At 33.6% G+C, this 23,803-nt stretch overlaps 2 protein-coding genes and 1 pseudogene across 3 annotated transcripts; 2 read left to right on the forward strand and 1 right to left on the reverse strand.

The window, feature by feature from the left end:
- The first annotated feature begins 8,401 nt into the window (after positions 1-8,401).
- LOC110633429 (40S ribosomal protein SA) lies at positions 8,402-10,988 on the forward strand. Of its 2 annotated transcripts, none has more exons than XM_021782024.2 (5): positions 8,402-8,659; positions 9,392-9,654; positions 9,772-9,969; positions 10,237-10,447; positions 10,682-10,988. In XM_021782024.2, the coding sequence occupies exons 1-5, from the start codon at positions 8,512-8,514 to the stop codon at positions 10,762-10,764; spliced, it is 903 nt and encodes a 300-aa protein (XP_021637716.1). In that variant the 5' UTR covers positions 8,402-8,511; the 3' UTR covers positions 10,765-10,988. The 2 variants fall into 2 exon arrangements, with proteins under 2 accessions (XP_021637716.1, XP_021637715.1); XM_021782023.2 differs by having other exon boundaries at positions 8,405-8,659; positions 10,237-10,450.
- Positions 10,989-12,449: 1,461 nt separating this feature from the next.
- Positions 12,450-15,140, forward strand: LOC110633417 (40S ribosomal protein Sa-2-like; annotated as a pseudogene).
- A 358-nt stretch (positions 15,141-15,498) lies between these two features.
- On the reverse strand, positions 15,499-23,803 carry LOC110633426 (phosphoinositide phosphatase SAC2). Its single transcript, XM_058151450.1, has 16 exons — positions 23,294-23,803; positions 22,086-22,290; positions 21,840-22,005; positions 20,893-21,115; positions 20,365-20,441; positions 19,947-20,134; positions 19,772-19,869; positions 19,490-19,623; positions 19,262-19,381; positions 18,476-18,833; positions 17,704-17,825; positions 17,451-17,564; positions 16,799-16,954; positions 16,417-16,593; positions 16,251-16,335; positions 15,499-16,043 (listed from the first exon to the last, which is right to left on the reverse strand). Exons 1-16 carry the CDS (start codon positions 23,378-23,380, stop codon positions 15,939-15,941), a joined length of 2,415 nt encoding a protein of 804 aa, XP_058007433.1. The 5' UTR covers positions 23,381-23,803; the 3' UTR covers positions 15,499-15,938.

Consider the following 23,803-nt stretch of genomic DNA (forward strand, 5'->3'; position numbering starts at 1 on the left):
GGGTAGGGGTGTGCAAACGGTTGGTTGAGGTCGGTTGAGTTTCAAACTGAACTGAACTAATAAAATTGAAAATCAAAATAAAAACTTTAAAAATCGAATCAAATTATCACTAAGAAATAACTGAATCAAATCAAATCGATAAATATCGATTTCATTTTAAACTGATCAAACTAAATTTTGTAAGATTTCATATGTTCAATATTAAATTTTAATAACAAAAACATAAAAAAAAAACTTAAAAATCAGAATTTAAAAATTATAGGGTTTTCTTTATATATATATATATATATATATATATATATATATATATATATATATATATATATATATATTTAATTAGTAATTTTGATTTGATTTGATTTTTTTTATTTTTTATAAAAATAAATTGAACCGAAATTGATTAGTCAAAATTATCAAAATTTATAAATTAAACTAAACTGATTGAATTTTAAAACTAAATTGATTGAACTAAATTGATTTGATTCGGTTCTGTTTTTTGGTTTAGATCGAAATCTGCTCACCCCTAGTCAAGGGAGTAATGTAATGCCAAAATTTACTTGGCAAAATTATGGTTGTTGAATGTACTTTTGTGCATTTTTCTTTCGCTTCCTATTGTGCTGTTGGCCAACAGTCGCAGAAGGGGGAGGGCGCGGGGGTGGGGGGAGGGCTCCCGGAGGGGGGGGTTTATGTTGGCTTGAATAAATGATACTTCTTTTTATTTAAGTAATGAAGAGTTGGTAATTAAAAAAAAAAGTGATGAAAAGTGGAAATAAAAATAGAATTCCATCTAATATAGTATTATTTTGCTTATATAATTATTTTTGAAAATTAGCACTATTAATACAATAAAATAGTTTATAATATTAAAATTTTAATATTGTTTTATTTATTATGACCAATGAGTTATATTTTTGTTACGACCTAAACTATGGGTCGGATCGGCACTTAAGATTTGGGTCAGCATAAGGCTTCTAAAACCTGTAGTAAGCTTAACTATTTTTTAGTCTAACCATAAAGCTCATGTTTTGAGCCCATTTTCAAGAAACAATTGGACAGAGTCCGACTATAACCTGGACCATCCAAGAAGAGTTCTACCTAAACTAACATGGTCATGAGAAAAATGTACTATGCTATAATTCTAGATAAGATATTTTACGTGTTCATTCTCCTTAACATAACCACATATACTGCCCACGGCTCTCCAAACTTCAACCTCAAATTTACCCATCAGCATTAATTTTATCCACTAAAACTCATCCACAAATAGTACTTCCTTCAGCTTGTATAGAAGGATTGCAAGCCTTGGTAATTAAATCGATTTAACTCTTGTCACTATTACGATCGTCCTTTTATACTTAACATTAAGTACACACTTACTAGCATTTTTTTTTATCAGGGAATTGTGTATGAACTGGTACCTACCAAACTCACAAATAATAGGGTCATATTGACTTCGTCTCTACTCCTTATATAACCCTTTAGAACCAAGAGCATTAGTTAAACTTGAAGAGAAAGAGAATATGCTCTTATAGTCTACTACATATGATTCCATATAATAATGTGTAACCCATGTCTCTTAGTCTTTTTCTTCAACTTTTATCATCTCCTTGCGAAATTATGCTCTACCTATAAGGTATCAACCGCATCAACCCTCTACTGTACCACTATCCTTCCTGACATAATATTTTATAATTTATTAAGCTTGCTTATAGCCATTCTATATTTCACTCCTATCCTCATTTGTATTATGCCTCTAACTTTTGTTGTATTATGAAAGATATCTCTCATGAATAGATTCTTCCAGTACTAACTTTACCCTTAGCTATAATCATTACTTTGATCCTTGCACTTTTAGTGTTTTATAACTACCTATACCTATTGCTTTTCGTTCTACCCCTACTATTGTTCAGTCATTATTGCCTTACTGCAAAGTGACTCTGTTGATCACACTTAAGACATTCACCTAACATTCATAACAAATATTTAATTACCCTTTCCTTATCTTCATAGTCTAACCTAATGCCTATGTGTTGTTTCCTACCCTTCTATTCTCTCATCATACCTATACGATCTATTACATTGATCTTAATCAACCTACTGTTTACTAGCTTCATCCCTCAGTCTGACAAGATAGTTCAGAACAACATTGAGTACTATCTAATCACAACTTGCTCAGGTTGCATTCCTTGCCCAATTCTTCTCATACTATTAATAGATTAAAAGAATCTTGTCCCATTGCTACCTAGTCCATTTTGAGAACAGGAATAGACAGAGTTTGATCCATGTCTTACAACTCTGAACTCCATGTTTTACCTTCTGACACTGCTCGAACTATGACCTGCGCTAAGTCTTACACTTCTGGATTCTATATCTTGACAGCTATCCTCACTCATGTAATCTCATTCTAGGCTTTCTAATATTAACTTTTAGTTCATCCTATTTACCTTGCTTTGGATGGCACTTGATGTACTTTATACCTCACTTTGATCTTCTAAATCTTGTTCTATTCTTGGTTATTCAGTTTGGTCTTTAATTCATCTTTTTTATCTTACCCAAAATAAAACCTTGATTACTTTATTCCTTAGCTCTATTCTTTTTCTTAACTTGATAGCTATGCTAGATAACTGTACCTTTCAGTGTTTCTGCTAGGTTAACTTCACATTTGTACTACTCAGAATTGGTCTTTTGACCACTCTGATTAGTACTTCCATTACCATTCAAATTTCTATCCTGTTATAACTAAAACTAACTATACAAATTTTTATTTCTATATTTCCTTTTATCTACTGATATTTTATGACTTCTTTTCGCTGAATTGTAGTCATTGTTCTTTCTTTTACTTAACTATGAACTACCCTCTACTATCTCAATGAGGGAATCTACAGAATTTTCTTTACTATCTCAATGAGGGAATCTACAGAATTTTCTTTTTCCCTTGATATTCAAAAGCTCAACATCCATCATGATCTAATCTCTTACGATCCTTATAATGAAAATCGTACTCTCTCTAAAGGGGGTATCTGAGCCAACTATTTCTTATCATGCTACAGTCCTATTTAGGACTCATTCCACATATTATTGTATTAGTGGTACTCCTCTGTCTTTCCTAAAAAGTGTTAGTAGTATGAACTAGAGCATATCATTTTGTATTTATCTTGTATATAATTTATTAATAAAAAGACATTTTCACTTTTTTGTTTACATAAACTATTTATGTGTAATTGAAAATGTCCATTGATATTTTGTTAGAAATTCTATTCTTAAGTTGTTAAGAATATGAGTAACATTATTTCTAGCACAAAGTATCATAAACCGGTTCATAATCGAGGATACTTCACAAAGGACATGACTTATCCAGAAAGATTGTAATCATGTTTGTTCCCAAAGTATTAATATGAGATATTAATAAGTTGGAATAGTGAGTCTTATGCCACATAACAAACACGATAGACACTTATACACGATAAGTAGGCGGAACTAGTGACGCTTATGACAAGCACATGGAGTTTACTCTTGTTAATGCATTGTCATATATCATATCAGTGCATATAATCTTTAGACCTAAGATAACACAATTATCTCATAAATAGGTGGTTTGAGTTTGATACTGCTTTCATACTTGTACTGTGTATGAGTATATGGGCATGTGTTGGCTTCTACTAGTTGTATATGGAGATAGGTGTTGATCAAGATGGAATCTGTTACCTTAAGTAAATAGGGATAAAATTCTATGTTCATTTAATTGTTCTTGATGTTTCAAGTTCCTGGCCAGAACATACAGATTTAGTCAGAAAAAAGTTTCTGACAAGAAAATCTAATTAATCAAGAACTAGAATTAAAAGAGAACATAATGTTCATAGCAACTGAGGTTTGACATTAACCATGACTCCAGCTCGAATTGGGATTTTATAATGGAGAGATTATAGTACATGGTAACATATAATTAAAGGTTCATTTAAGATGTTCCTTATTACTGATTGGGTGGCCATGGCATACTATGCTAGGTGTCAACTATAGTCTATAAGATGCCTAAAATAATTTAGAGAAATTATTTATGGTAAGAAAGAGTTCCAATGATATTAAGAGTTAATATCATTTCTGATTGCCAATAAGTAATGAGCCTAGTAAGTCACACATCTACACAAGCTAAACACCATTTAAAATGTGATTTAATTGATTAATTAAAAAGTTTAATTAATTAATTAAAGAGGTTTGGTTTGCAATAAGATTGCAAAGTCCCTAGCATGACTTGAAACCAAATCTAGGTTATTGGATGTATAGTATAAATTAAATTTATATTTAATTTGATTAAATATGAATTTAATTATGAGAAATTAATTAATGGAGATTAATTAATTAATTAATTTATATTTGATATAAATTGATTTAAAGAGGAGAAATTATAATTTTGGGTTGAGAACTCAAATTAAAAAGTAAGGGCAAATTGGTCTTTTCACATGGTGACATGTGGCACCATGAGATGGTGACACATGAAACCATATGATCTTGCCACTTGTCTTCCTATGATGAAAGATCACATGACATGATTTAAATGGAGCTTGACACTTGGCTTCATAGGATTAAATCAAACAATAACAAGATGGGATCTTATGATGACATGTGGCAAGGGAGTTAGTGAGTGTTTGACCTAAGTATATAAAGAAAAGTAATAAAGAAAAAATCACTCCTCTCTCTTTTCTCTCAAGTTGGACGGCAACATGGTGTCTCCCTCTCCTCTTCAATTTCTCAATTGATTCAAGAGAAAAACTTTGATTTTCTCTTGAATTAAAATTATTAGAAAGTGTTTCTAACTCCCAATACATTCATACAACCTTCACAAAGTATAAACCCCATCTCAAAATTGGTTGACAAGGCTTGAGAAGCAAATCTAGGGGATGCCATTGCAACTTTGGTGTGCGCTTCTGGTGGAAAAACTAGAAGGACAACATTTGGGGTCCTAAGAACATCCTAAGAGTCGGAATTGCATCAATTGTGCATCAAGAGGTTAGTATCTAAAAATCCCTCTTTTAGTTAGGGTTTAATTGAATTAAATGTTAATTCACAATCTTTAATGGCAAATAAAATTTTAATGCATGCTAAAATGTGTTTTGGTATGCAATTGGGCATTGAAAATTGATTAGGATTATAAGACACTTTGTATGGTGCATGTAACCCTAGAAATAATTTTGAAATTCAAGGTTCTAATGCCCTTTAATCCACACTTCCACTCCTTCAAAAAGACATTTCCATACTCTGCAATATAATTGACTACAAGAGAGGTACTATCTCTACCGCATTATCACAATAATATAAGGCTATCTGCTTTCTCTTTATATATATATATATATATATATATATATATATATATATTGTTAACTTTACTAGAATGCCATTTTGCAGGCTATAAATATTATCCATAACCTCTAGTCTCCTTTAGGGAGCAGAGCTGTACTTATGCTCCACTGTCACACAAAGGAAGTGCTATCTTCATTTAACTTTAGGCAATATGTCCATCGTAATGTCAACATTGCCAACAATCTCATACCGAAAACCAGATGATCCCACTAAGTAAGTGTCATCATTACACTGTAACCATGTTAAAAACCTCTAGTCTCGTACTACTTATGCTATAACTCTGCGCCCAAGTTAAGATAACTGGGTCCCTAACTCTAGTTATCACCCAACTACGATCTTTGATATTCTATCTCAAAGGTTTTAAACTGCTAATTAGGAGTCTCAAACTCTTCTGCAGAAATACAACTCTGTTTTGGTGTAACTATATTAAAACAAAGGCTGTTTGTAAACAATCTCATCATGGTGCACCACAGGGAAGCACACAGCTCTATATAATAATCCCATGTTGATACTATAATCTATAGCTTACAGCACAAACATCAAGAATATTGTATAGTTATTATGACACATCCCAACAGGTTAGGTTTTCAATCTTTTATCTCTCTCGAATTTACTGATACTATAACTTTCTTTGATTGGGCTATCCACTGACGACTGCTAGCAGTGATATCCTCACTCTCGTCTAGGGCAGCTATACTGCTAAAAGTCACCTTTATGTCCTTATGCCTTACACTAGATAGTCATGCCACTTAAACTCATACTAACTGAAACATAGCATTTCTTGGAGTATGTATCCCCATGGCAAACCTCAACACATTTGCTAATTTTAGTTCACATCACCATGTACTCTATGAAAACTGAGACACAAAATTAAAGTACTCTTATACTACCCAAGGAATAACATAGAAGCTAAAAATAATGATTTATAGAAGAAAATGAAACATGATCTTATACTTCGCATGTGACCTCCTAACAAGACTCCTTTTACACTCCCAATTATACTCTTTCCCAATTATACTCTTTCCCATGAATCTAGAGCCTAAGCTCTAATACCAATTTTGTCATGACCAAAGCTATGGGCCGGACCGGCACTAGAACTTGGGTCAGCGTAAGGCCTCATAAGCTTATAGTAGGTCTAACTGTGTTTTAGCCCAATCATAAAGCTTATGTTTTGAGCCCATTTTCAAGAAAACAACCAGACAGAGTCCGACTATTACTTGAACCATCAAACAGGGAGTTCTTAACTCATCTGACCTGTAATCACAAAATGTTTTCATTTGGGAAGCCTAGCTCACCCTCACAATCCTCAATCAATCAATTTAATCAAATGGAAGCTCAGCTCCCTCATCCAAAATAAACATCCATCCCACACAATCACACATGCATAATTAAAAAGTTTACAATTTAAAAAATAAATAGTCTTTTATAGTAAAAAAACCAAATAAAATACTTATAACACATGCGGAGTTTTAGATTTCAAATTTATAACATAAAATGTGGATATTGCAGCTATAGACCTGCTAGGAAGAAAGCAAGTTAATTACAAGAAAAAACCCTCCTGTAACCTAGAAAAAAGGGGGTGAACAGGAATGAACGTTTGTCTCATAGAGTAAGATATTGATTTTAATTATAATTTCTATAACTATCTAGCACTAATGCACCCTAAGGATGAAATGCAATACAAGTTATCATATTCAGCCAAGTTTAAATAATACTCATATAAAGAATAATTTGTAGCACTCACACACACATATATCACATCAGATATATATACATATGGGAGTTGATCATCTATACAGCTCTTTTAATCTAATGCCTGCCAGCTAGATCAACTCAAGAAGGATTTTCGCTTAATAATCCAAATGCGAAGGTCAGCGAAATTAACTCAAAACCGTACTCACCTCAACTTTCACAAAAAAGATCGGGCCCCAAGTGAAACTAGCTCAAGCCGATTTGCCCGTTCTACCCATATCCATTACACCACACCACACGCACACCGGCGTATGCACAGAGCTCTAAAATATTCTAAGACAACATCCACATTCATTTTTGTAAATAAGAAAATGCAACATAATGAGTGCTTAGTATTTAGCTACATATATATATATATATATATATATATATATATATATATATATATATATATATATATAAACATGCCTTGAATATATAATGATATTGAAATTATAAATAAGATCAATATCTTCTCATAGATTGGTCAACTGGACTGCAGCTGATTTGCCTAAAAGGAGAAGATAGCTGGAATCGACCACTTAAACATACATACTAACCCCTATCAAAAGACTGATAAAATTAAATAATTGATTTAAATCATAAAATTAAAATAATTCCTAGAAAAAACACAACATGTAAAGTAGTTCAAATCTCACTTTTAAAATCACAAGTCCCATATTCACATATTATCAACATCACATTACCTTTCCTGAGCCCTTTAAACCAGACCAAACTCGCTCAATCAGACAATTCAATTATAAAGCTTAAAATTAATATTTTCCAAAAGTCATCCAATTAAAATATCTTATTAAAAATGATATTTTGAATTTAAGATAAATCAAGGTATTATAATTTTAATGAAATTTGTTTTTATATAAAATTAAAAAAAAAATTAAAGTTGAATATTTTGAATTATGAAAATTGAATTAAAAAATTGTTTTTATAAAATTTATAATTAAATCAATAATTCAATTATCTTATTAAAACAAGATCATAAATTATCTGCGCAGCTAAGATAGCTAATCTCAAGTTAAGCGCAATTTAAGGAAAATCTCAATTTAATTCCATTTTATACTTTGTATTTAAAATTTGATAAAATTGAATTTTTATAAACTTTAAATTAAATCAAATTATTTAATAAATCAAATTAAATTTATAAAATAAGATAATTCAGGTTGAAATTTCATTTTATGTTGAAATTTTTTCATTTTTAATGTTAAAATTGTTTTTAAACTATAATATTTTAAGTTTAAAAAAATTTCAATTAAAATTAAATAACAAAATGAGTTTATAATAACCTAACTATAGTAGTCTTTGATGGGGTAAAAACCCTACGTCCTATCAGCTAGGTTAAAGAAAACCCTATTTATCTGTCTTCCTATCACAATCCTTCCGTCTCATTCACTCTTGCGCAGCGCAGCCATGGCGACGGGCACAGCAGCGGCACCAACACGGGCTTTGTCCCAAAAGGAGTTGGATATACAGATGATGTTGGCTGCTGAAGTTCACCTCGGCACTAAGAACTGCGACTTCCAGATGGAACGTTATGTTTTCAAGCGACGCAATGATGGTATATTCTGTCTCTTACCTTCATTTATATATATATATATATATGTATTTGTGAATTTTTATTGCCTAAATGCTCGTATTTGGTTGTCCATAGTAAATGGACCCTAATTTGATTTTGGAGAACTCTGATTTATGGTTTAATGTGATTGACATTGGATTAGCTTATCCGGAGATCTCAGATCTGTGGTATACGGATTACGTTCAGTCGCATTAGACTATAATATTAATACTAATTTTGAGCTTTGTATTTTACTTTGGATGATGTGAATTTGTAGGTGATTTGACGTAAAGCATTTGATTGTATATTTGGGAGTCTTGCTTTCAGTTTTCGGTGTAATGTTTACTGAATCAAAAAGAAAATGGAACTATTTGATCGTCTCACGCTACTATCTGTATCCGTAATTGTGTTATTTGAATAACATACAAATGAGTTTGGTTTGTTTCTAGTAGTTCCTATTCACTTAAATTGATGCGTGTGGAAATGGTGCTTTTATTTGGAATTAATATGCATTTATCTATATGTAATATTAACACCCATGTATAATTTGGTTTTGGTCATTTCAGAGATTCTCATAGATGAATTGGGTATATGCATTATGATTTCACATGCCAGAGCTCTAAGTCCCTGTCTCACTTGTCATTGGCGTTCTTATCTGAGTTCTGAAGTTTAAAAATATTGTCAAGATTTTTTGGATGTTAGTGTGAATTCAATTACTTGGTGTTTATCCCTCAGGAATTTATATCATCAATCTTGGAAAGACATGGGAGAAACTTCAACTGGCTGCTAGGGTCATTGTGGCCATTGAGAACCCACAGGACATTATAGTCCAGTCTGCAAGGCCTTATGGTCAAAGAGCTGTCCTCAAGTTTGCCCAATACACTGGTGCCCATGCTATTGCTGGAAGGCATACTCCCGGTACATTCACTAACCAGCTTCAAACATCTTTCAGTGAGCCGCGACTCTTGATCCTCACTGATCCCAGGACTGATCACCAGGTGAATCCTGCCTTATTGATGATCTCACACCCTGTGTGCATGCCATTTTTATGATTCTTTTGTTTCTTATATGAACCTTGACACCAAATTTTAACTATTGTTATACACATCTTGCAGCCTATTAAGGAATCTTCTCTTGGAAGCATTCCCACCATTGCTTTTTGTGACACGGACTCTGCTATGCGTTATGTGGATATTGGCATTCCAGCTAATAACAAAGGGAAGCACAGTATTGGATGTCTGTTTTGGCTGTTGGCAAGAATGGTTCTGCAGATGCGAGGCACTATTCCACAAGGGCACAAGTGGGATGTTATGGTACCTACATATTATCAGATAACTGTTTTGTGTTTAATGGCTCCAATTTTTGTGTTGCACTCTTCTGATTGCTAGTTTTTACAAACACATTATTTGTATGCACATGTTTGTGAAGGAGTTGTATGATTTTCCCTTAATCTCATTAAAGTGTAATCTTTGTGTTGAGCTTTTATACGCTTCCTGCTGAATTGTTAGTATAAGTTGGTTGCAACAATTCTTTACTTTTTAGGATTATTACGTTGTCATTTATTTGTTTTCCATAAACAGGTGGACTTATTCTTCTATAGGGAGCCTGAGGAAACCAAGCAACAGGAAGAGGAGGAAGCAGTACCAGTTACTGATTATGCACTCCCTTCTACTCATTATGGGCTTTCTAATACTGATTGGGATGCTCAAATTGCTGATGGCCAGTGGACTGCTGAAGCAGCTCCACCACCTATTTCTGCTGTTCCTGCTTCCAACTTATATCCAGAGCAGGGTAGTAAGTTATTCAAACACTATTGAACCGCCCTCATTTTCATCTGCTCCTGTTGTGCTTTCAAAACTATTTTGCCATATAAAATTTTTTAAGAGTACTTTTTAAGCTTCGTATTACTATTTGCTAGCAAAAGTAAATGCTACAAGTGCTCGGATACTACGATACATTTGATGTACAGTTGTTAGTGGCAGATTTTTTTTTCCTAACACCATTTCTGTGTTTATTCAACTTTAGGTGGATTGTCTAATGAATGGGACGCAGCAGCACCGCCAGCCCAATCAGTAGCCCCTGCTCCTGCTGCCACTGGCTGGGAATAGTGAAGCACGAGAAGCTCAATACCATGTCTTGTGCTATTGTTTAGATTTATTAGGAATTGTTTGAGGGATTACCAAACATCAAATTGGAAAGTGGACATGTTTTGTTTTGTTTAATCATCGTTTTGGGCAAAAGCTTAGTTGTAGACGTCTGGATTTTAAAAGTTTTGACATTTCCCTTGTAGTGATGCTAATTTTTACAATATTTTATTTTCAACTTTCATTGAGCTTTGCTAATGTTGAACAGTTGAATGACACGGGTAATCATAGGTAGAATACAACAACGAATGCAGTGTCATTTACTTGCTACGAATTAGTTAACAATGTTTAAAATATGTTTTTTTTTTTTGAAGAATGTTTTTATTTTAATTTTTTTTATCGGACGTGGATTGTGATTTAATTTGAGAGTTTAGTGGTTTTAAAATGATTTTATTACTATTAAGTTATGAATAATTATTTTAAGTATTGGTGAATTATAACTGGTATTTTTTTTTAATTTATATGTTATATTATTTAAATTTATTATTATATTTAAAAAAGTTAAATATTTCACTAGATTGTTAAACGTTAAAAAATATAAATTATTAATGAAAAGTTTTTATATAAGTTAATTTTTTTTTAAGAAAAAATTTGGTCATTTGTTAATAAAATAGCAAGATAAATATAATATAATGTTCTCATGAGAGAAAATCTTTAGATGACTAAAGAAAATTTTTATAATGTTGTCCTTTTGAGAATTTATTACTTTTATAGCTCACAAGTTATGAAGATGCTAATAGTTAATAGACGTATAAATTATACTATTAAGTTTCATTACTGGAAGAGAATTATTCATACTTGAGTCTCTAACTTAAAGAAAACGAATTGAATTGCTAAATAACAAATTTAAATATTAAAAAAATAAATAAAATTTTACTAAAGAGAGAAAAATAAAACCCTAATAATTAAGAGAAATAAAACTCTAATATTAGAGGGAGAATTTCAAATTTGTTTCAAAAGCGTATAAATCTAAAAAATTATTTAAAAAAATAAATAAAAAATAATGACAAAAATTGATATAAGGCTAACTATGGGTGAAAATTTTACAGGTGATTATCTAAAAAAAGAAATCTGAAAGAGAAGAAAAAAAAAAAAGATAGAAAAGGGATAAGGAGAAAAAGAGCTTCTTATATAAGTTGTTACTTAAAAGTATAAAATTTAATAAATTTAAATATTAATTAAAGTTTTTATATATGTTTCTGATAAATTTTACGCTAGCTTGTCAGTTGACAACCATTATTTTCTATAATTATCATTTATCAGGAGTTAAATGACAGAAAAAAATGATAATTTTTGTGGAGGGAGCATGTGAGTTTGGAGAACCGAACTTAGTCATGTAAATGAAGATGAATAAATAAAATATTAACTTATAATATTAAAGATTATCATTTTCTTATAATATTAATGATTATCATTTTATACTTGTGGTGTGTTTGTTTGACAACGATTTAAATTATTTCTTTAAATAATGTTAAAAAAATAATTAAAAAAAATTATTTTATTATTTTAATTTTAATAATTAAAATTTATTAAATTTAATTTTAAATTATTTTTAATATTTTTTTATTAATATATTTAAAAAATAATTTTTTTAATAACAATTTTAACAGCAAGTTAGACGGACTTGAATTTCAGATTTCATATTATTGGAAAAAAAAAAAAAAAAAAACTTTGATGGAGTTTAGGCTTATGGAAAAGAGAGCCCACAGCCGGCCATAATTTAATTGAGCCTTAAAACCCTACATTTCTCTCTGCTATGTTAAAGAAAATCTTAGCTCATCTGTCTTCCTCTCACTTCCTCCGTCCCTCTCAAGCTCTTGCGGAGCGCAGCCATGGCTACGGGCACAGCAGCGGCACCAACACGGGCTCTGTCCCAGAAGGAGTTGGATATACAGATCCTCTCACTCACTCCGTCTCTCTCAAGCTCTTGCGGAGCGCAGCCATGGCTACGGGCACAGCAGCGGCACTAACACGGGCTCTGTCCCAGAAGGAGTTGGATATACAGATGATGTTAGCTGCTGAAGTTCACCTTGGCACTAAGAACTGTGACTTCCCGATGAAACGTTACGTTTTCAAGCGCCGAAATGATGGTATGTGCACTATCTCTCTTGTTCTTATGTATGTCTATACTTGTTTATGTGATTTTTTCTACCTGTTCGTACTTGGATGTTCATTGTAAATGGACCACTTTGACTCTTTTTTTTTTTTTTTGGGTTATGTGATTTGACATTGGATTAGCTTATTCGGAGTTATCAGTTTTTTGATATTGTCTCCGTTCAGTCACCTTAGACTATAATTTTGATTAGCTTATTCCCAGTCTTGCTTGCCATTGGCCCTCTTATCCGAGTCCCGAAGTTTAAAAATCTTGTGAACATGTTTTGGATATTAGTGTCAATTCAATTAATTGTTGTATATCCCTCAGGAATTTATATCATCAATCTTGGCAAAGACATGGGAAAAACTTCAAGTGGCTGCTAGGGTTATTGTGGCCATTGAGAACCCACAGGACATTATCGTCCAGTCTGCTAGGCCTTATGGTCAAAGAGCTGTCCTCAAGTTTGGCCAATACACTGGTGGTGCCCAGCTATTGCTGGAAGGCACACTCCCGGTACACTCAGTGAGCCGCGACTCTTGTTCCTCACTGATCCCAGGACTGATCACCAGGTGAATCCTGCCTTATTGATGATCTTACACCTAGTGTGCATGCCATTTTTATGATACTTTTGTTTCTTATATGAACCTTGACACCAAATTTTAACTATTGTTATACACAACTTGCAGCTTATTAAGGAATCTTGTCTTGGAAACATTCCCACCATTGCTTTTTGTGACACTGATTCTCCTATGCGTTATGTGGATATTGGCATTCCAGCTAATAACAAAGGGAAGCACAGCATTGGATGTCTATTTTGGCTGTTGACAAGAATGGCTCTACAGATGCGAGGCGCTATTCCTTGAGGGCACAAGTTGGATGTCTTGGTACATACATATTATCAGATGACTTTTTTGCATTTAATGGTTACAGTCGTATGTTATGCTCCGTAGATTGCCAGTATATACAAATTTATTATATGAATACTTGTCCTCGAACTCTTGTCATTTATTTGCCTGTAGTAGAAGCAAGCATTTCATAATACAAATGTATATGAAGAAGTTTTACAGTATTCTTTCAACATTAAATTGAACACTCTGATTTAAACATTTTTACAGTTCATGTTGAAGGTTTGCATAAGTTGAACGTCGATTTTTTTTCTATTGTGGTTTATTACATTCCTGTTTATTTCTATGTGCAGGTGGACTTGTTATTCTACAGAGAACCTGAGGAAACCAAGCAACAGGAAGAGAGGGAGCAGTATCAGTTGCTGATTATGCACTCCCTTCTGCTGATTATGGGCTTTCTACTGAGTGGGCGCCCAAGTTACTGATGGCCAGTGGACTGCTGAAGCAGCTCCACCACCCATTTCTGATGTTCCTGCTGCCAACTTCCACCCAGAGCAAGGTAATAAGTTATTGAAGCAGCAGTGAGCATCCTTTGTTTCATCTACCCCGACTCTCTTGTTCTCTCAAAACAATTTTTCCTCATATTTGTTATAAAATTTATGCTAACTTGTGCTATAGTCATAGTTATTAAAGATGCGTCTCAGGCTCGAACCCTAGCGCCTTATGCGCCTAGGTGTGCGCCTTTGTTTCAGGCACAAGATTCTAGAAAGGCATGCTTTCTTTATTTCTATCTTTAGCGAGCAATTTCATTAGCAAAAAGGACAACCACTTAACTCAAATCAGCAAACCCAATTCAAGATATATGCCAAAGAAAAAAAAGAAAAGCATCACATTTATTTGATTTTTATGAACTTTTTAAATTTATTACTTTTGCACCTCACCTTGCTCAGGCGCAAGAGCGCGCCTGAGCCTTGCGCCTAGGCTTTAGGACTCCTTGGCGCTTTAGTGCGCCTTGAGCCTTTAATAACTATGCTCATAGCACACTACCATTTCAAAGACACATGTGTTGCACAGTTGCTAGATGCTGCTTTCTTTAAAACACCATTTCGTTGTTTGTTCTACTGATCCACTTCTTTTTGGGTTCACTTTGGGTGCAGAATGGGATGCTGCAGCTGAACCAAGGCAATTTGCAGGAGCTGCTTCTACTGGCTGGGGTGAGTGAAGCAAGAGAAATTTTTTTATTCATCATCAGAACTATTAGTTTTTTTAATGGGATTTCGAAAGTTTTGACATTTACCTTGATTTATTGATTCTTGTCTACAATTGAGTTTCTGGCCTTTTTAATGTTGAAAAGGTTAATGGCGTGAAAAGAAAGTAGAATGGAATTATGAATTTACTGATTGAAAGGTTGTTCCGTTTTTAAAATCTGCAAGTAGTATTTGAACTATCACACAGGTAAAATGATCGTTTTTTGTAGGGTTGGGCATTGGTAAATTTGATTTGAAAGTTTAAAAAATTGAATAAATTGAAATTTATAGTAGATTAAATTAGGCTGAATTAAATGAGAGAAAATAAAACTCTTAACTCAAAATCTAGTTTGGTTCAATTTAAAATTTAGATTTTACGTCGAGTTTGTTTTAATTTATTTCAAATTTAATTTTAGTTATTTTTAATTCTAATTTTAAATCAAATATATTAATTTTTCTTTTAAAAAATTAAATTAATTAAATTAAATTAAATAGACTTAATCTCTTAAAATTAATAATCAAAATACATTGAATTACTAAGAAAATAAAAATGAATTTTGAACTGAATCCTAATTCTAACCATTAGAGTCAACTGGTGTTTTGTAGCGTTCAACAAAATCAACCTTAGAAACGATTAAGAAAACATTTACAAGATTAATTCAGTGTTTAGATCCTACAGAGATTGGGGGGCCTAAGAACTCCAAATGAATTAGCTATGCTCTTGTGCTTCCTCGATCATACCCTTCTGGACTCAGGAGGTACACAATTCAAAAATGCTGCAACTCTTGAGACTTACATTAGCTTCAAGAAATGCTGGGCCGGTACTGAGTGTTATCTTTACAATGTTCTCTTGCTTTGTATTCTCCGTTTGATAATCCACATCCTTCGGATGGGATCAAAGAGATTATGGCTTGAGTAAATTATTATCATCACAAACGCAACGTTAGCTTATCATACGAAAAGTGTCTCCCCATGTGTTACCCAGTGCAGAAAGCGCTCTGACAATCCACCCATGAGGTCTTCGGAAGAGAGGTCGTCCGCAGTTTGATTTCTTCCCTGGAGGTAAAAGGGATGCTAAAATTAATATTTGAAACTAAAGAATGTAGGAAATTGAGATACAAATCGTCATGGCAAATGATAAGGTTTTAACACGAGGAGCGAAAACTAGCGAAAAGCCTTAATAAGTACACCATGGATTTACCATCTACAGACATTCCCAAATAGAGCCTTTATGGCAGAAGTGTGAAGATATTCAATACTGACCTTCAAGCTAGATCCAGACTCACTAGCAGATGTTTCGCTTTTCAGCTCATTCATAAGATATTCAGATGATAGGCCAGCAATTGACCTGCAACCATCAAAACTATCAGTAGCTGTATTGATTATTATTTGTAATGTTAAAGAACTCAATAGAACCATAAAAAAACACCTATCAGAAGGATCTTCTTCACAAGAATTCCCTGATGACGAAAGCCAGTCCATATCAAGAAAATTTGAGCAGCTACATGCATCCCCATGCTCTTCATAGCAAATATGATCACTGTCAAAGTATTCATCTTCTCCAGTATTTTTAAAAAGCTGCTGACGAGGCATTGAGGGAGTATACCTAAAATGACAGCCAACAGTTAAATCAACGGTAATGCAGTTTGAATACCCCTCTAATCAGTGTTCATCAACATTAAATAACATGTGTGAACACTTTATTTGTAAAGTTGGTTGAACACTTTCTAGCCTGATCTTTTATGGCGTTAGCTAAAACAAATGCTTATACGGATATGATGATGTAACATGGAGATGTAATTTAAAGAGACCTAGAGTATGATATGTCACTTTCGCAGGTGGAGATCTCTGGAGTTAAATCTGAAAGACCCTTATTAACTCCTTGCTCCTCAGAAAAAGGCTTATCATGTCCGACCTTGGTAGCTGCTACAAGATTGCCATCTGATAGTGATTTTTTGACGAATGACCTGAAGAGAATAGAATAGATAATAATGTTATGAGGTATTACACAAAAGGAACTGTTGGTTTTGGAAATTATTGAAGTGTAATCACCAATTCATCATAACGTCATAGAAACACTATCATCAGTTTGTATTACATCCACAAAAGCACAGAAAATCTACTGAACCAGAGTAAAATCCACTTTGTTTCATAAAACTTTCTTCAGATATGGATAGGTAAAAGAGCAAAGATATCTTGGCAAACTTTTGAACAAAAACCGAGAGCTTTGATCATGACAAAAAAGCTCCTGTATTAAAAAATAATAGGCCCCCCTCCATCATCTCTTTATGCTGTCTGGCTACTTTTTTTTTTTCCTCCTCCATCTGATAAAAGCAATACGTGTGAATCTAACATGATTTCCTGTACTTTTTTGGCACTTTCAAGGAAACCACAATATTGCTTTAAAAAGGGGTTTGCTATTAAAACAACAGAGAATATTTGTAATCATGAGGAATGTAGTACCGAGCATCCTCATCAACAAAATCAGGACCACGCCCTCCAACATTGTAATGTTGATCTGAATCCAATTCCCATAATGCTGGCTTCCCCTGTTGCGGCTGGAAGTGACCTAAAAATCTGCTTAGAAATTAAAATGTCATGAATTTTCCCATGCCAGTGCACCTCATATCAAAAAATGCAATTTGAGAACGCCTTGAAGCTTATAGCCCAGAAACAACTACTGATGCTTTTGAAAAATAGGGCCTATTTAACTTACACGTTAATAGCATCTTGTTTCTCAGCATCCATGTATGCATTGCTGTAATAACGCTGTAGAGTTCTAAAGAATTCTTGAGACTGAGTTGCAGCTTTCCACTGGCCTCTCCTTTCACAAAATATCTGTTTGACATCATTTCAAAACAGTGATAATGAGAACCAATGTATTCTAGTTTAAAGAAATCAAAGCATCCAAGGAAGAGAAGATCAAAAGAGACTTATCCGACATGCCAAAGGGGAACTTGTAATCTCAACAAGATTTCAATCTAAAGAAATAGATTTATTCTTTCAAGCCTACATAGAGTTCCAACTCTACAACTGTTCCATGAAGTGTAAAAATAAATTACTTTTAAGAGGAAAATCCAAAGCATAATGACAACACAATTGGCATGCTTGAATAGTTTATACTCATTTGAATGTTTTACACATCAGGCAGATGATGAATGCTTGAATGGCACTATGACTGGAACATAAGCTAGTTAACATATATCTTTCGGCCTAAATCGAGCTTTTGCATCACTTTATAACATATTTATTGAAAACGACCGCACTCAATTTCTTGGCTGTTTCTAAAATTCTAGACTTATTCATTATTTGCTAAAAAGCAATAGCCACACCCATGAGTTTATAATCATGGAGAAAAGAAACTCATTGAAATTCATCAAACAAAAGTTCAAACGCAATATACATTCCTATTGGCACGAAAGATCTGTTTCCAGTTGCATTTTTCATATCTACAAATTGTAAATTCAACCTTGTTCAGAAAGGATTACCTTGTTGTGTGCAGCAGAGCCACCATACTGCAGTGCAAGTGTGTCACCCATTGTCTCATAAATCCCCATTAAATCCTCTGCCAATGGATTATCTAAATCAATAATTGGTGATTCTATAAATCCAAGAGCATGCAGTTGGAAACCAAGAGCCACCAGACCGTAGGCATATTGGGCAACATTTGTGCGATCTAAACAATCTATGCAGTTAGTCCTTAGAACCCCATTTTGAAACATAGGGGCCTTGATACTTTGATTTCCATTTGCTTCACAATCCACATTGCCAATTCCTGAGTCCAAATGCCTTCCCAAGTCATTTTCATTGGAAGGATTTTTGAGAGAGCACTCATCATCATTTTTCCTGGACAACATTTGAATTGCCAACAGCATAAGTAGCTAGCAAGAATTAAGCATAAATGATAGTGAGATCATAGCAATGAGGCTAAAATGAGAAGTTGCAAACAGAGTACGATTTTCCATGAGCAACTTCTCAACATGATTAAATTCTTCTTTTCCCTCTCTTCCAAAGAATACTATCTAAGAGCATTCCACAAGCTACAGAAGCACCAACTTTGAGTAATAAATCAACTCTTGATTAAGAATCCTCACCATTAGAATTCAACAAAGCATAAATCAGATGCCTTAAATTACATTTATAAATTGTAAGTGGGCTCAAAAAGCAATGCCAAAAGATTGTTTGAAAGGACAATGGATTCTCAGAGAAATCCATTTCATGAGAGGAAACGAAAAGATGCTGTAAAAAAGTTAGAAGCCAAAGTGTTAACTTACTCAGAGTAGGATAACAACCCCATGGGTCTTAGACTTGGAGTAACTTGACAATAAAAGATGCCAGTCAAGTTCAATGCATATGCTGCCACTTTCCCAAGAAGTGACAACACATTGGTAGCTCTGTTCAAAAACAACCAAAGCGTAATCACATTAATAACACTAAAATAACTGGAGAAAGGGGAGGAGAAGGGAGAGAGGGGGGGAGAGGGAGCAATGCAAGCTTAGTACTTTCTGGAATGTCTATGCAAATCCCAGTGGAGGAACCTTAGGCGCTTATCCTCAGATAGGCCTTTATTTAAATATCTGATGGCATTGGAAAACTCTGCACGGAGTATACTTTCTCGAGGCTTCTTTTCGTGCGTCTGTTAATCATCAATATAATTGCCAAAAGATGATGAGAATGACAAAGACACTGTAAATCCACTTTCATGCCAAGGAAATTAAAGAAATATGGCATGTATATATACAAGTTATATAACAAATTTTCCCTTAATAGTTGCAGGATCCTACCTTTATTAAATTCAAAATAATTATCGGGTTCCCATATCTCTTTGCAAGATTTTCAAAATGAAGCTTTGTTGCCTCATAGTTTTGGTCCTTCTTCAATACTGTAAACAGAACAAGAAATCAGCACACTTAACAAAAAAAACAGAGAAAATTACAGTTTGGTGTGCCAAAATCATACATCTAATGTCAGGTTTAATATTCAATCGTGAAGTTTCCTGGGACCAGAAAAGTGGGATTGAACCCCGATGCTGCACAACAGAACTTATTTGCACCGGATATCCCTCAGGAACATCTTCAAACACAATTTGTTCTGTCTCAACATCATTGGCCACTCTACCCTTATCATTCACACCACGTTTTAAATATCTATACAAGAAAAGATAGGGAGTAAATAAATTTCATTACAAGAGCAGCAGGAATGCTTGGGGAAAAAAGAAGATAAATTACAGAATTAGTCAATGCAATATTTTGAAGGAGATATTCAGGAACAGAATATGAAGTTGAGACAGCAAAAAGAAAAAAAAAAAAAAACTCTTACAACTATTCAAATAATCCGGCGGGCAAGTTGCTCTAGAAGTTCAAAAGACTATTCATACCTTGTGCCAGCATAATGCCGAGAACGTCTGGCAATTAGAGTCAACTTAAAGTCCCTACCAGATGCCGAAAGTTTGACCTGGATACCAAATCAGGAAACCACAGAAAACAGATATAAAGCTTGCACAAATTTTGTTTTATAATTGCATAGAATTTACCAAAAATAAGGAACAAATGCAAGGTGAAGTTGAAATAACTTCCTTGTACACTGGCTCAGCTTACAAAAGGACCGTGTACTTAATTTAGTTATTCTTGCTAAAGCAACTCCATTGGCTCCCAACTAAAAAATGGGATGAAATTTACAACCTTGATAACTTCAAAGAGAGGCTATACAATGAAATAGGAAGCGAAAAATGGAATAGAGAAGATGCACATTGAAAAATATCATATTGCCACAATATGTATCAGATATTGAAGATAAGTACCATTTCAATTTCCCACTTAAGAAAAGATACAGAGCCACTGCTCTTTTCATGCATATAATATTTATAAGCATTTAGATACATGGAGTGTGTTAAAATTAAATGCACCTGTTTAAAGAAGCCATATACTAATGCCACTGTCCATAGAGTATTCTTGAGGTTATTCCGGATTCCTTGAGTTAAGAATTCATTCCAAACAAACATTGTTTCATAGTGAGCTTTCCCTATCTTGTTGTTATATAAATTCTTTTGAAGACAATGCATGACATGATATGAGTAGCTGAAAAAGAAGTCCCTTGTAAGATCCATGGTGCATAAGAGCTTCTTGTATCTACATAATCATTACAAACAAAAAAATGGCAAGAAAATTAGTGCATGTTTAATGATATTTTCAAGGAAGAAGGAATATTATTGAAGTAAGTGCTGGCAAATAAAAAAAAATTAAACTAAGAGTAAGAAGCAAAAAAAGAAAAGAACAGAAAGAATTAAAAAAAGAGAAAAAAAAAGGAAAGGAAAGTGGCTTCTCCCCCTGAAACCCTGATGATGCCTTGTCTCATTCAACATGTTATATTAACATCATCACAACAGCAATGAAGATTGCCCCTGTACATATGCAAGAAGCGAACAGGCAATAGCCACTACACAACATTTAGGAGGATGCAACAGTAATATTTAACATTGCATAACTCAAAATTAGATCCTCTACTAATTTAATCTAAACGAGGGAGAGATAAAATTAACAAAACAAAAAGGAATAAAACTATACTACAGAAGATTTAAGTTTGAATCAGAGAAGTCCACATCATTAATTAACACTGAAGGGTTTATTGACAACAACAGTACAGAGATTACCTCCACAGTGTTGAACTTGTCTACTTCTAATAGACGATGCCCAACTCAGACTATTTGTGCCAAAAATTAATGAAAGAAAATAAAACAATAAAAATCCTCATCTAATTACAAATGAACAGTGCACAATTTTGATAACTAATCTCATAGGTCTCTTTAGAAGTACCAAGTACATATTACATTTACATGCAGAATGGACAAAAGACCTGTTCTCATTCTTAGAATTAGTCATATTGGACCGCACAGAAGAATTTGGAATAGGAATCATCTCGCTCTTGGTGATGGCATATATTGCATGGCCACAAATTGCACCAATTTTCCTTCTTTTTGTAATCAGCAACATGTAATAAGGTCCCAAAAATTTTATGAAACCTAGTTTCACCAAAAAAAAAAACACATATAAGCTCTATAATGTAATGGATGCAAGAGATAGAACAATCTAGTATACATACCAACTATTCCGTAGGAAGTAGTAACAAATCTAAGTCCACCAGTTGATTTATTCCCTTCATGTATTCGCCTTAGCAGGTCACAGCATTCACTTTCTGAGTATATTGTAGAATCCTCGAGAATACACAGCTCAGATGGTTCTAACCGATCAATCTTTAAAACCCTCCAAAAGGTCCTGTTCTTGTCTCTTCCTATCATATAAAAATTCTGTTGCACGGGAAATGAAATGAATGGTGGATCAAAATTGTGTCATAATATATAACTCTGAAATTCCCTAATCAACATAAATTATAATTTTATACAAATAAAAACAGAAAATATAATGTATTTGGTGAATCAAATGCAAAGACAAAGGCAGCGTAGTTTCTTGCTTTTTACACCTCAATATTTGAGAGTAACAAAGGTAAACAGTAAAATGCAGAAGGTGTTATACAGGAAAAATAACAGTGCTTGGGAAGAAATCTCAACATATGATAAAGATGCCAATTTCAGACTTTTTAGTGTAGGCAAAAAAGTAAGTAAACCACAAATCAACATAATAACAATTAAGGCAAAAAAAAATGTGGGTCAATTTCTTAACAATTTTTTCTAACTAAAATTCAATTAGATGACAATTACATAAAGAACTGTATTTTGCCTAAGTTCCAGAGAAAGGAAAAATATTTTCAAAGAGCTAACTCATCAACAAATCACTGAAACAACCAATAAGGGAATGAATAGTTGCAGCAGATGAAGAATCTTACCCTTTTTCATTACTTCACAAAAACAAAGGTCGAAGAAAAGGCAATACAATAGTGAAAGTCCACAAACACAATCTAAAAATTTCATCTCATAACTTAAATTTCACAGCGTAGATTTGAGTAGATGAATTGAAAAAGACAAAAATCAAACAACTCAAAATCTTATCAACCCAGTGTACTATTTGTCAAATTACACACACACAAATAGCTACTACATCAATCAAAAAATTCCTTCCTTTGATCAAGTAAAAAACAAAAAAATCTAAGTCTACCATCATCTAAACCGGCAGCAGATCCAAATTATCACCATGCCAAAGCTAAAACCACAAGTTTCTTATCTTATGCAAGGGAAAAAAAATACACAATTCAAAAGAAAATTTACACAACGTTCCAAAACGACATAACGCAGCAATCAAAACTAACAAATCCGAAACCAAAAACAGTAACGCAGAGAGAATATAGGATTATACCGAGCGCGTTTCGTAGAGTCGGAATTTCTGCAAGTAGCTTGAATTCGGGTCGGGTTTACCGACGGACCAATTAGTTTCCATGTCCATACGGATCTAACCTTCCTCCCCGAGCACTCGTCTGGCCCGGGTCAACTCTCCGCTGAAACCAGAACCTCTACTTCTCAAATCTAAACACACACATACACACTATATTACACGCATATTTCTATACATCTCTATAGCTTTGTTCATATTAAAGTACAAATACAAAACTAAACACACAATGACAATACACAGAGAAGAAAAAAAGCTTAAAAAAGATTAAAAAAAATACAGAAACTAAGAGTTGTGATCTTGGAGAAGGAAGACGTTCGTGGACCGCGAAGCAAACCAGAGAATGAGCAAAAACGTAGCGTTTCGGAAGGAGAGAGCAGATCGATGAGGACAAGAGATGCAGAGGCCAAAGAGAGCGCGCGAGAGAGAGAGAGGCTGCAGATGCCGCAACCACAGAAAAAAAAAAATTTGAAAAGA

This window comes from Hevea brasiliensis, chromosome 1 (genome assembly GCF_030052815.1).
Source record: "Hevea brasiliensis isolate MT/VB/25A 57/8 chromosome 1, ASM3005281v1, whole genome shotgun sequence".
NCBI classification, from domain to species: Eukaryota; Viridiplantae; Streptophyta; class Magnoliopsida; order Malpighiales; family Euphorbiaceae; genus Hevea; species Hevea brasiliensis.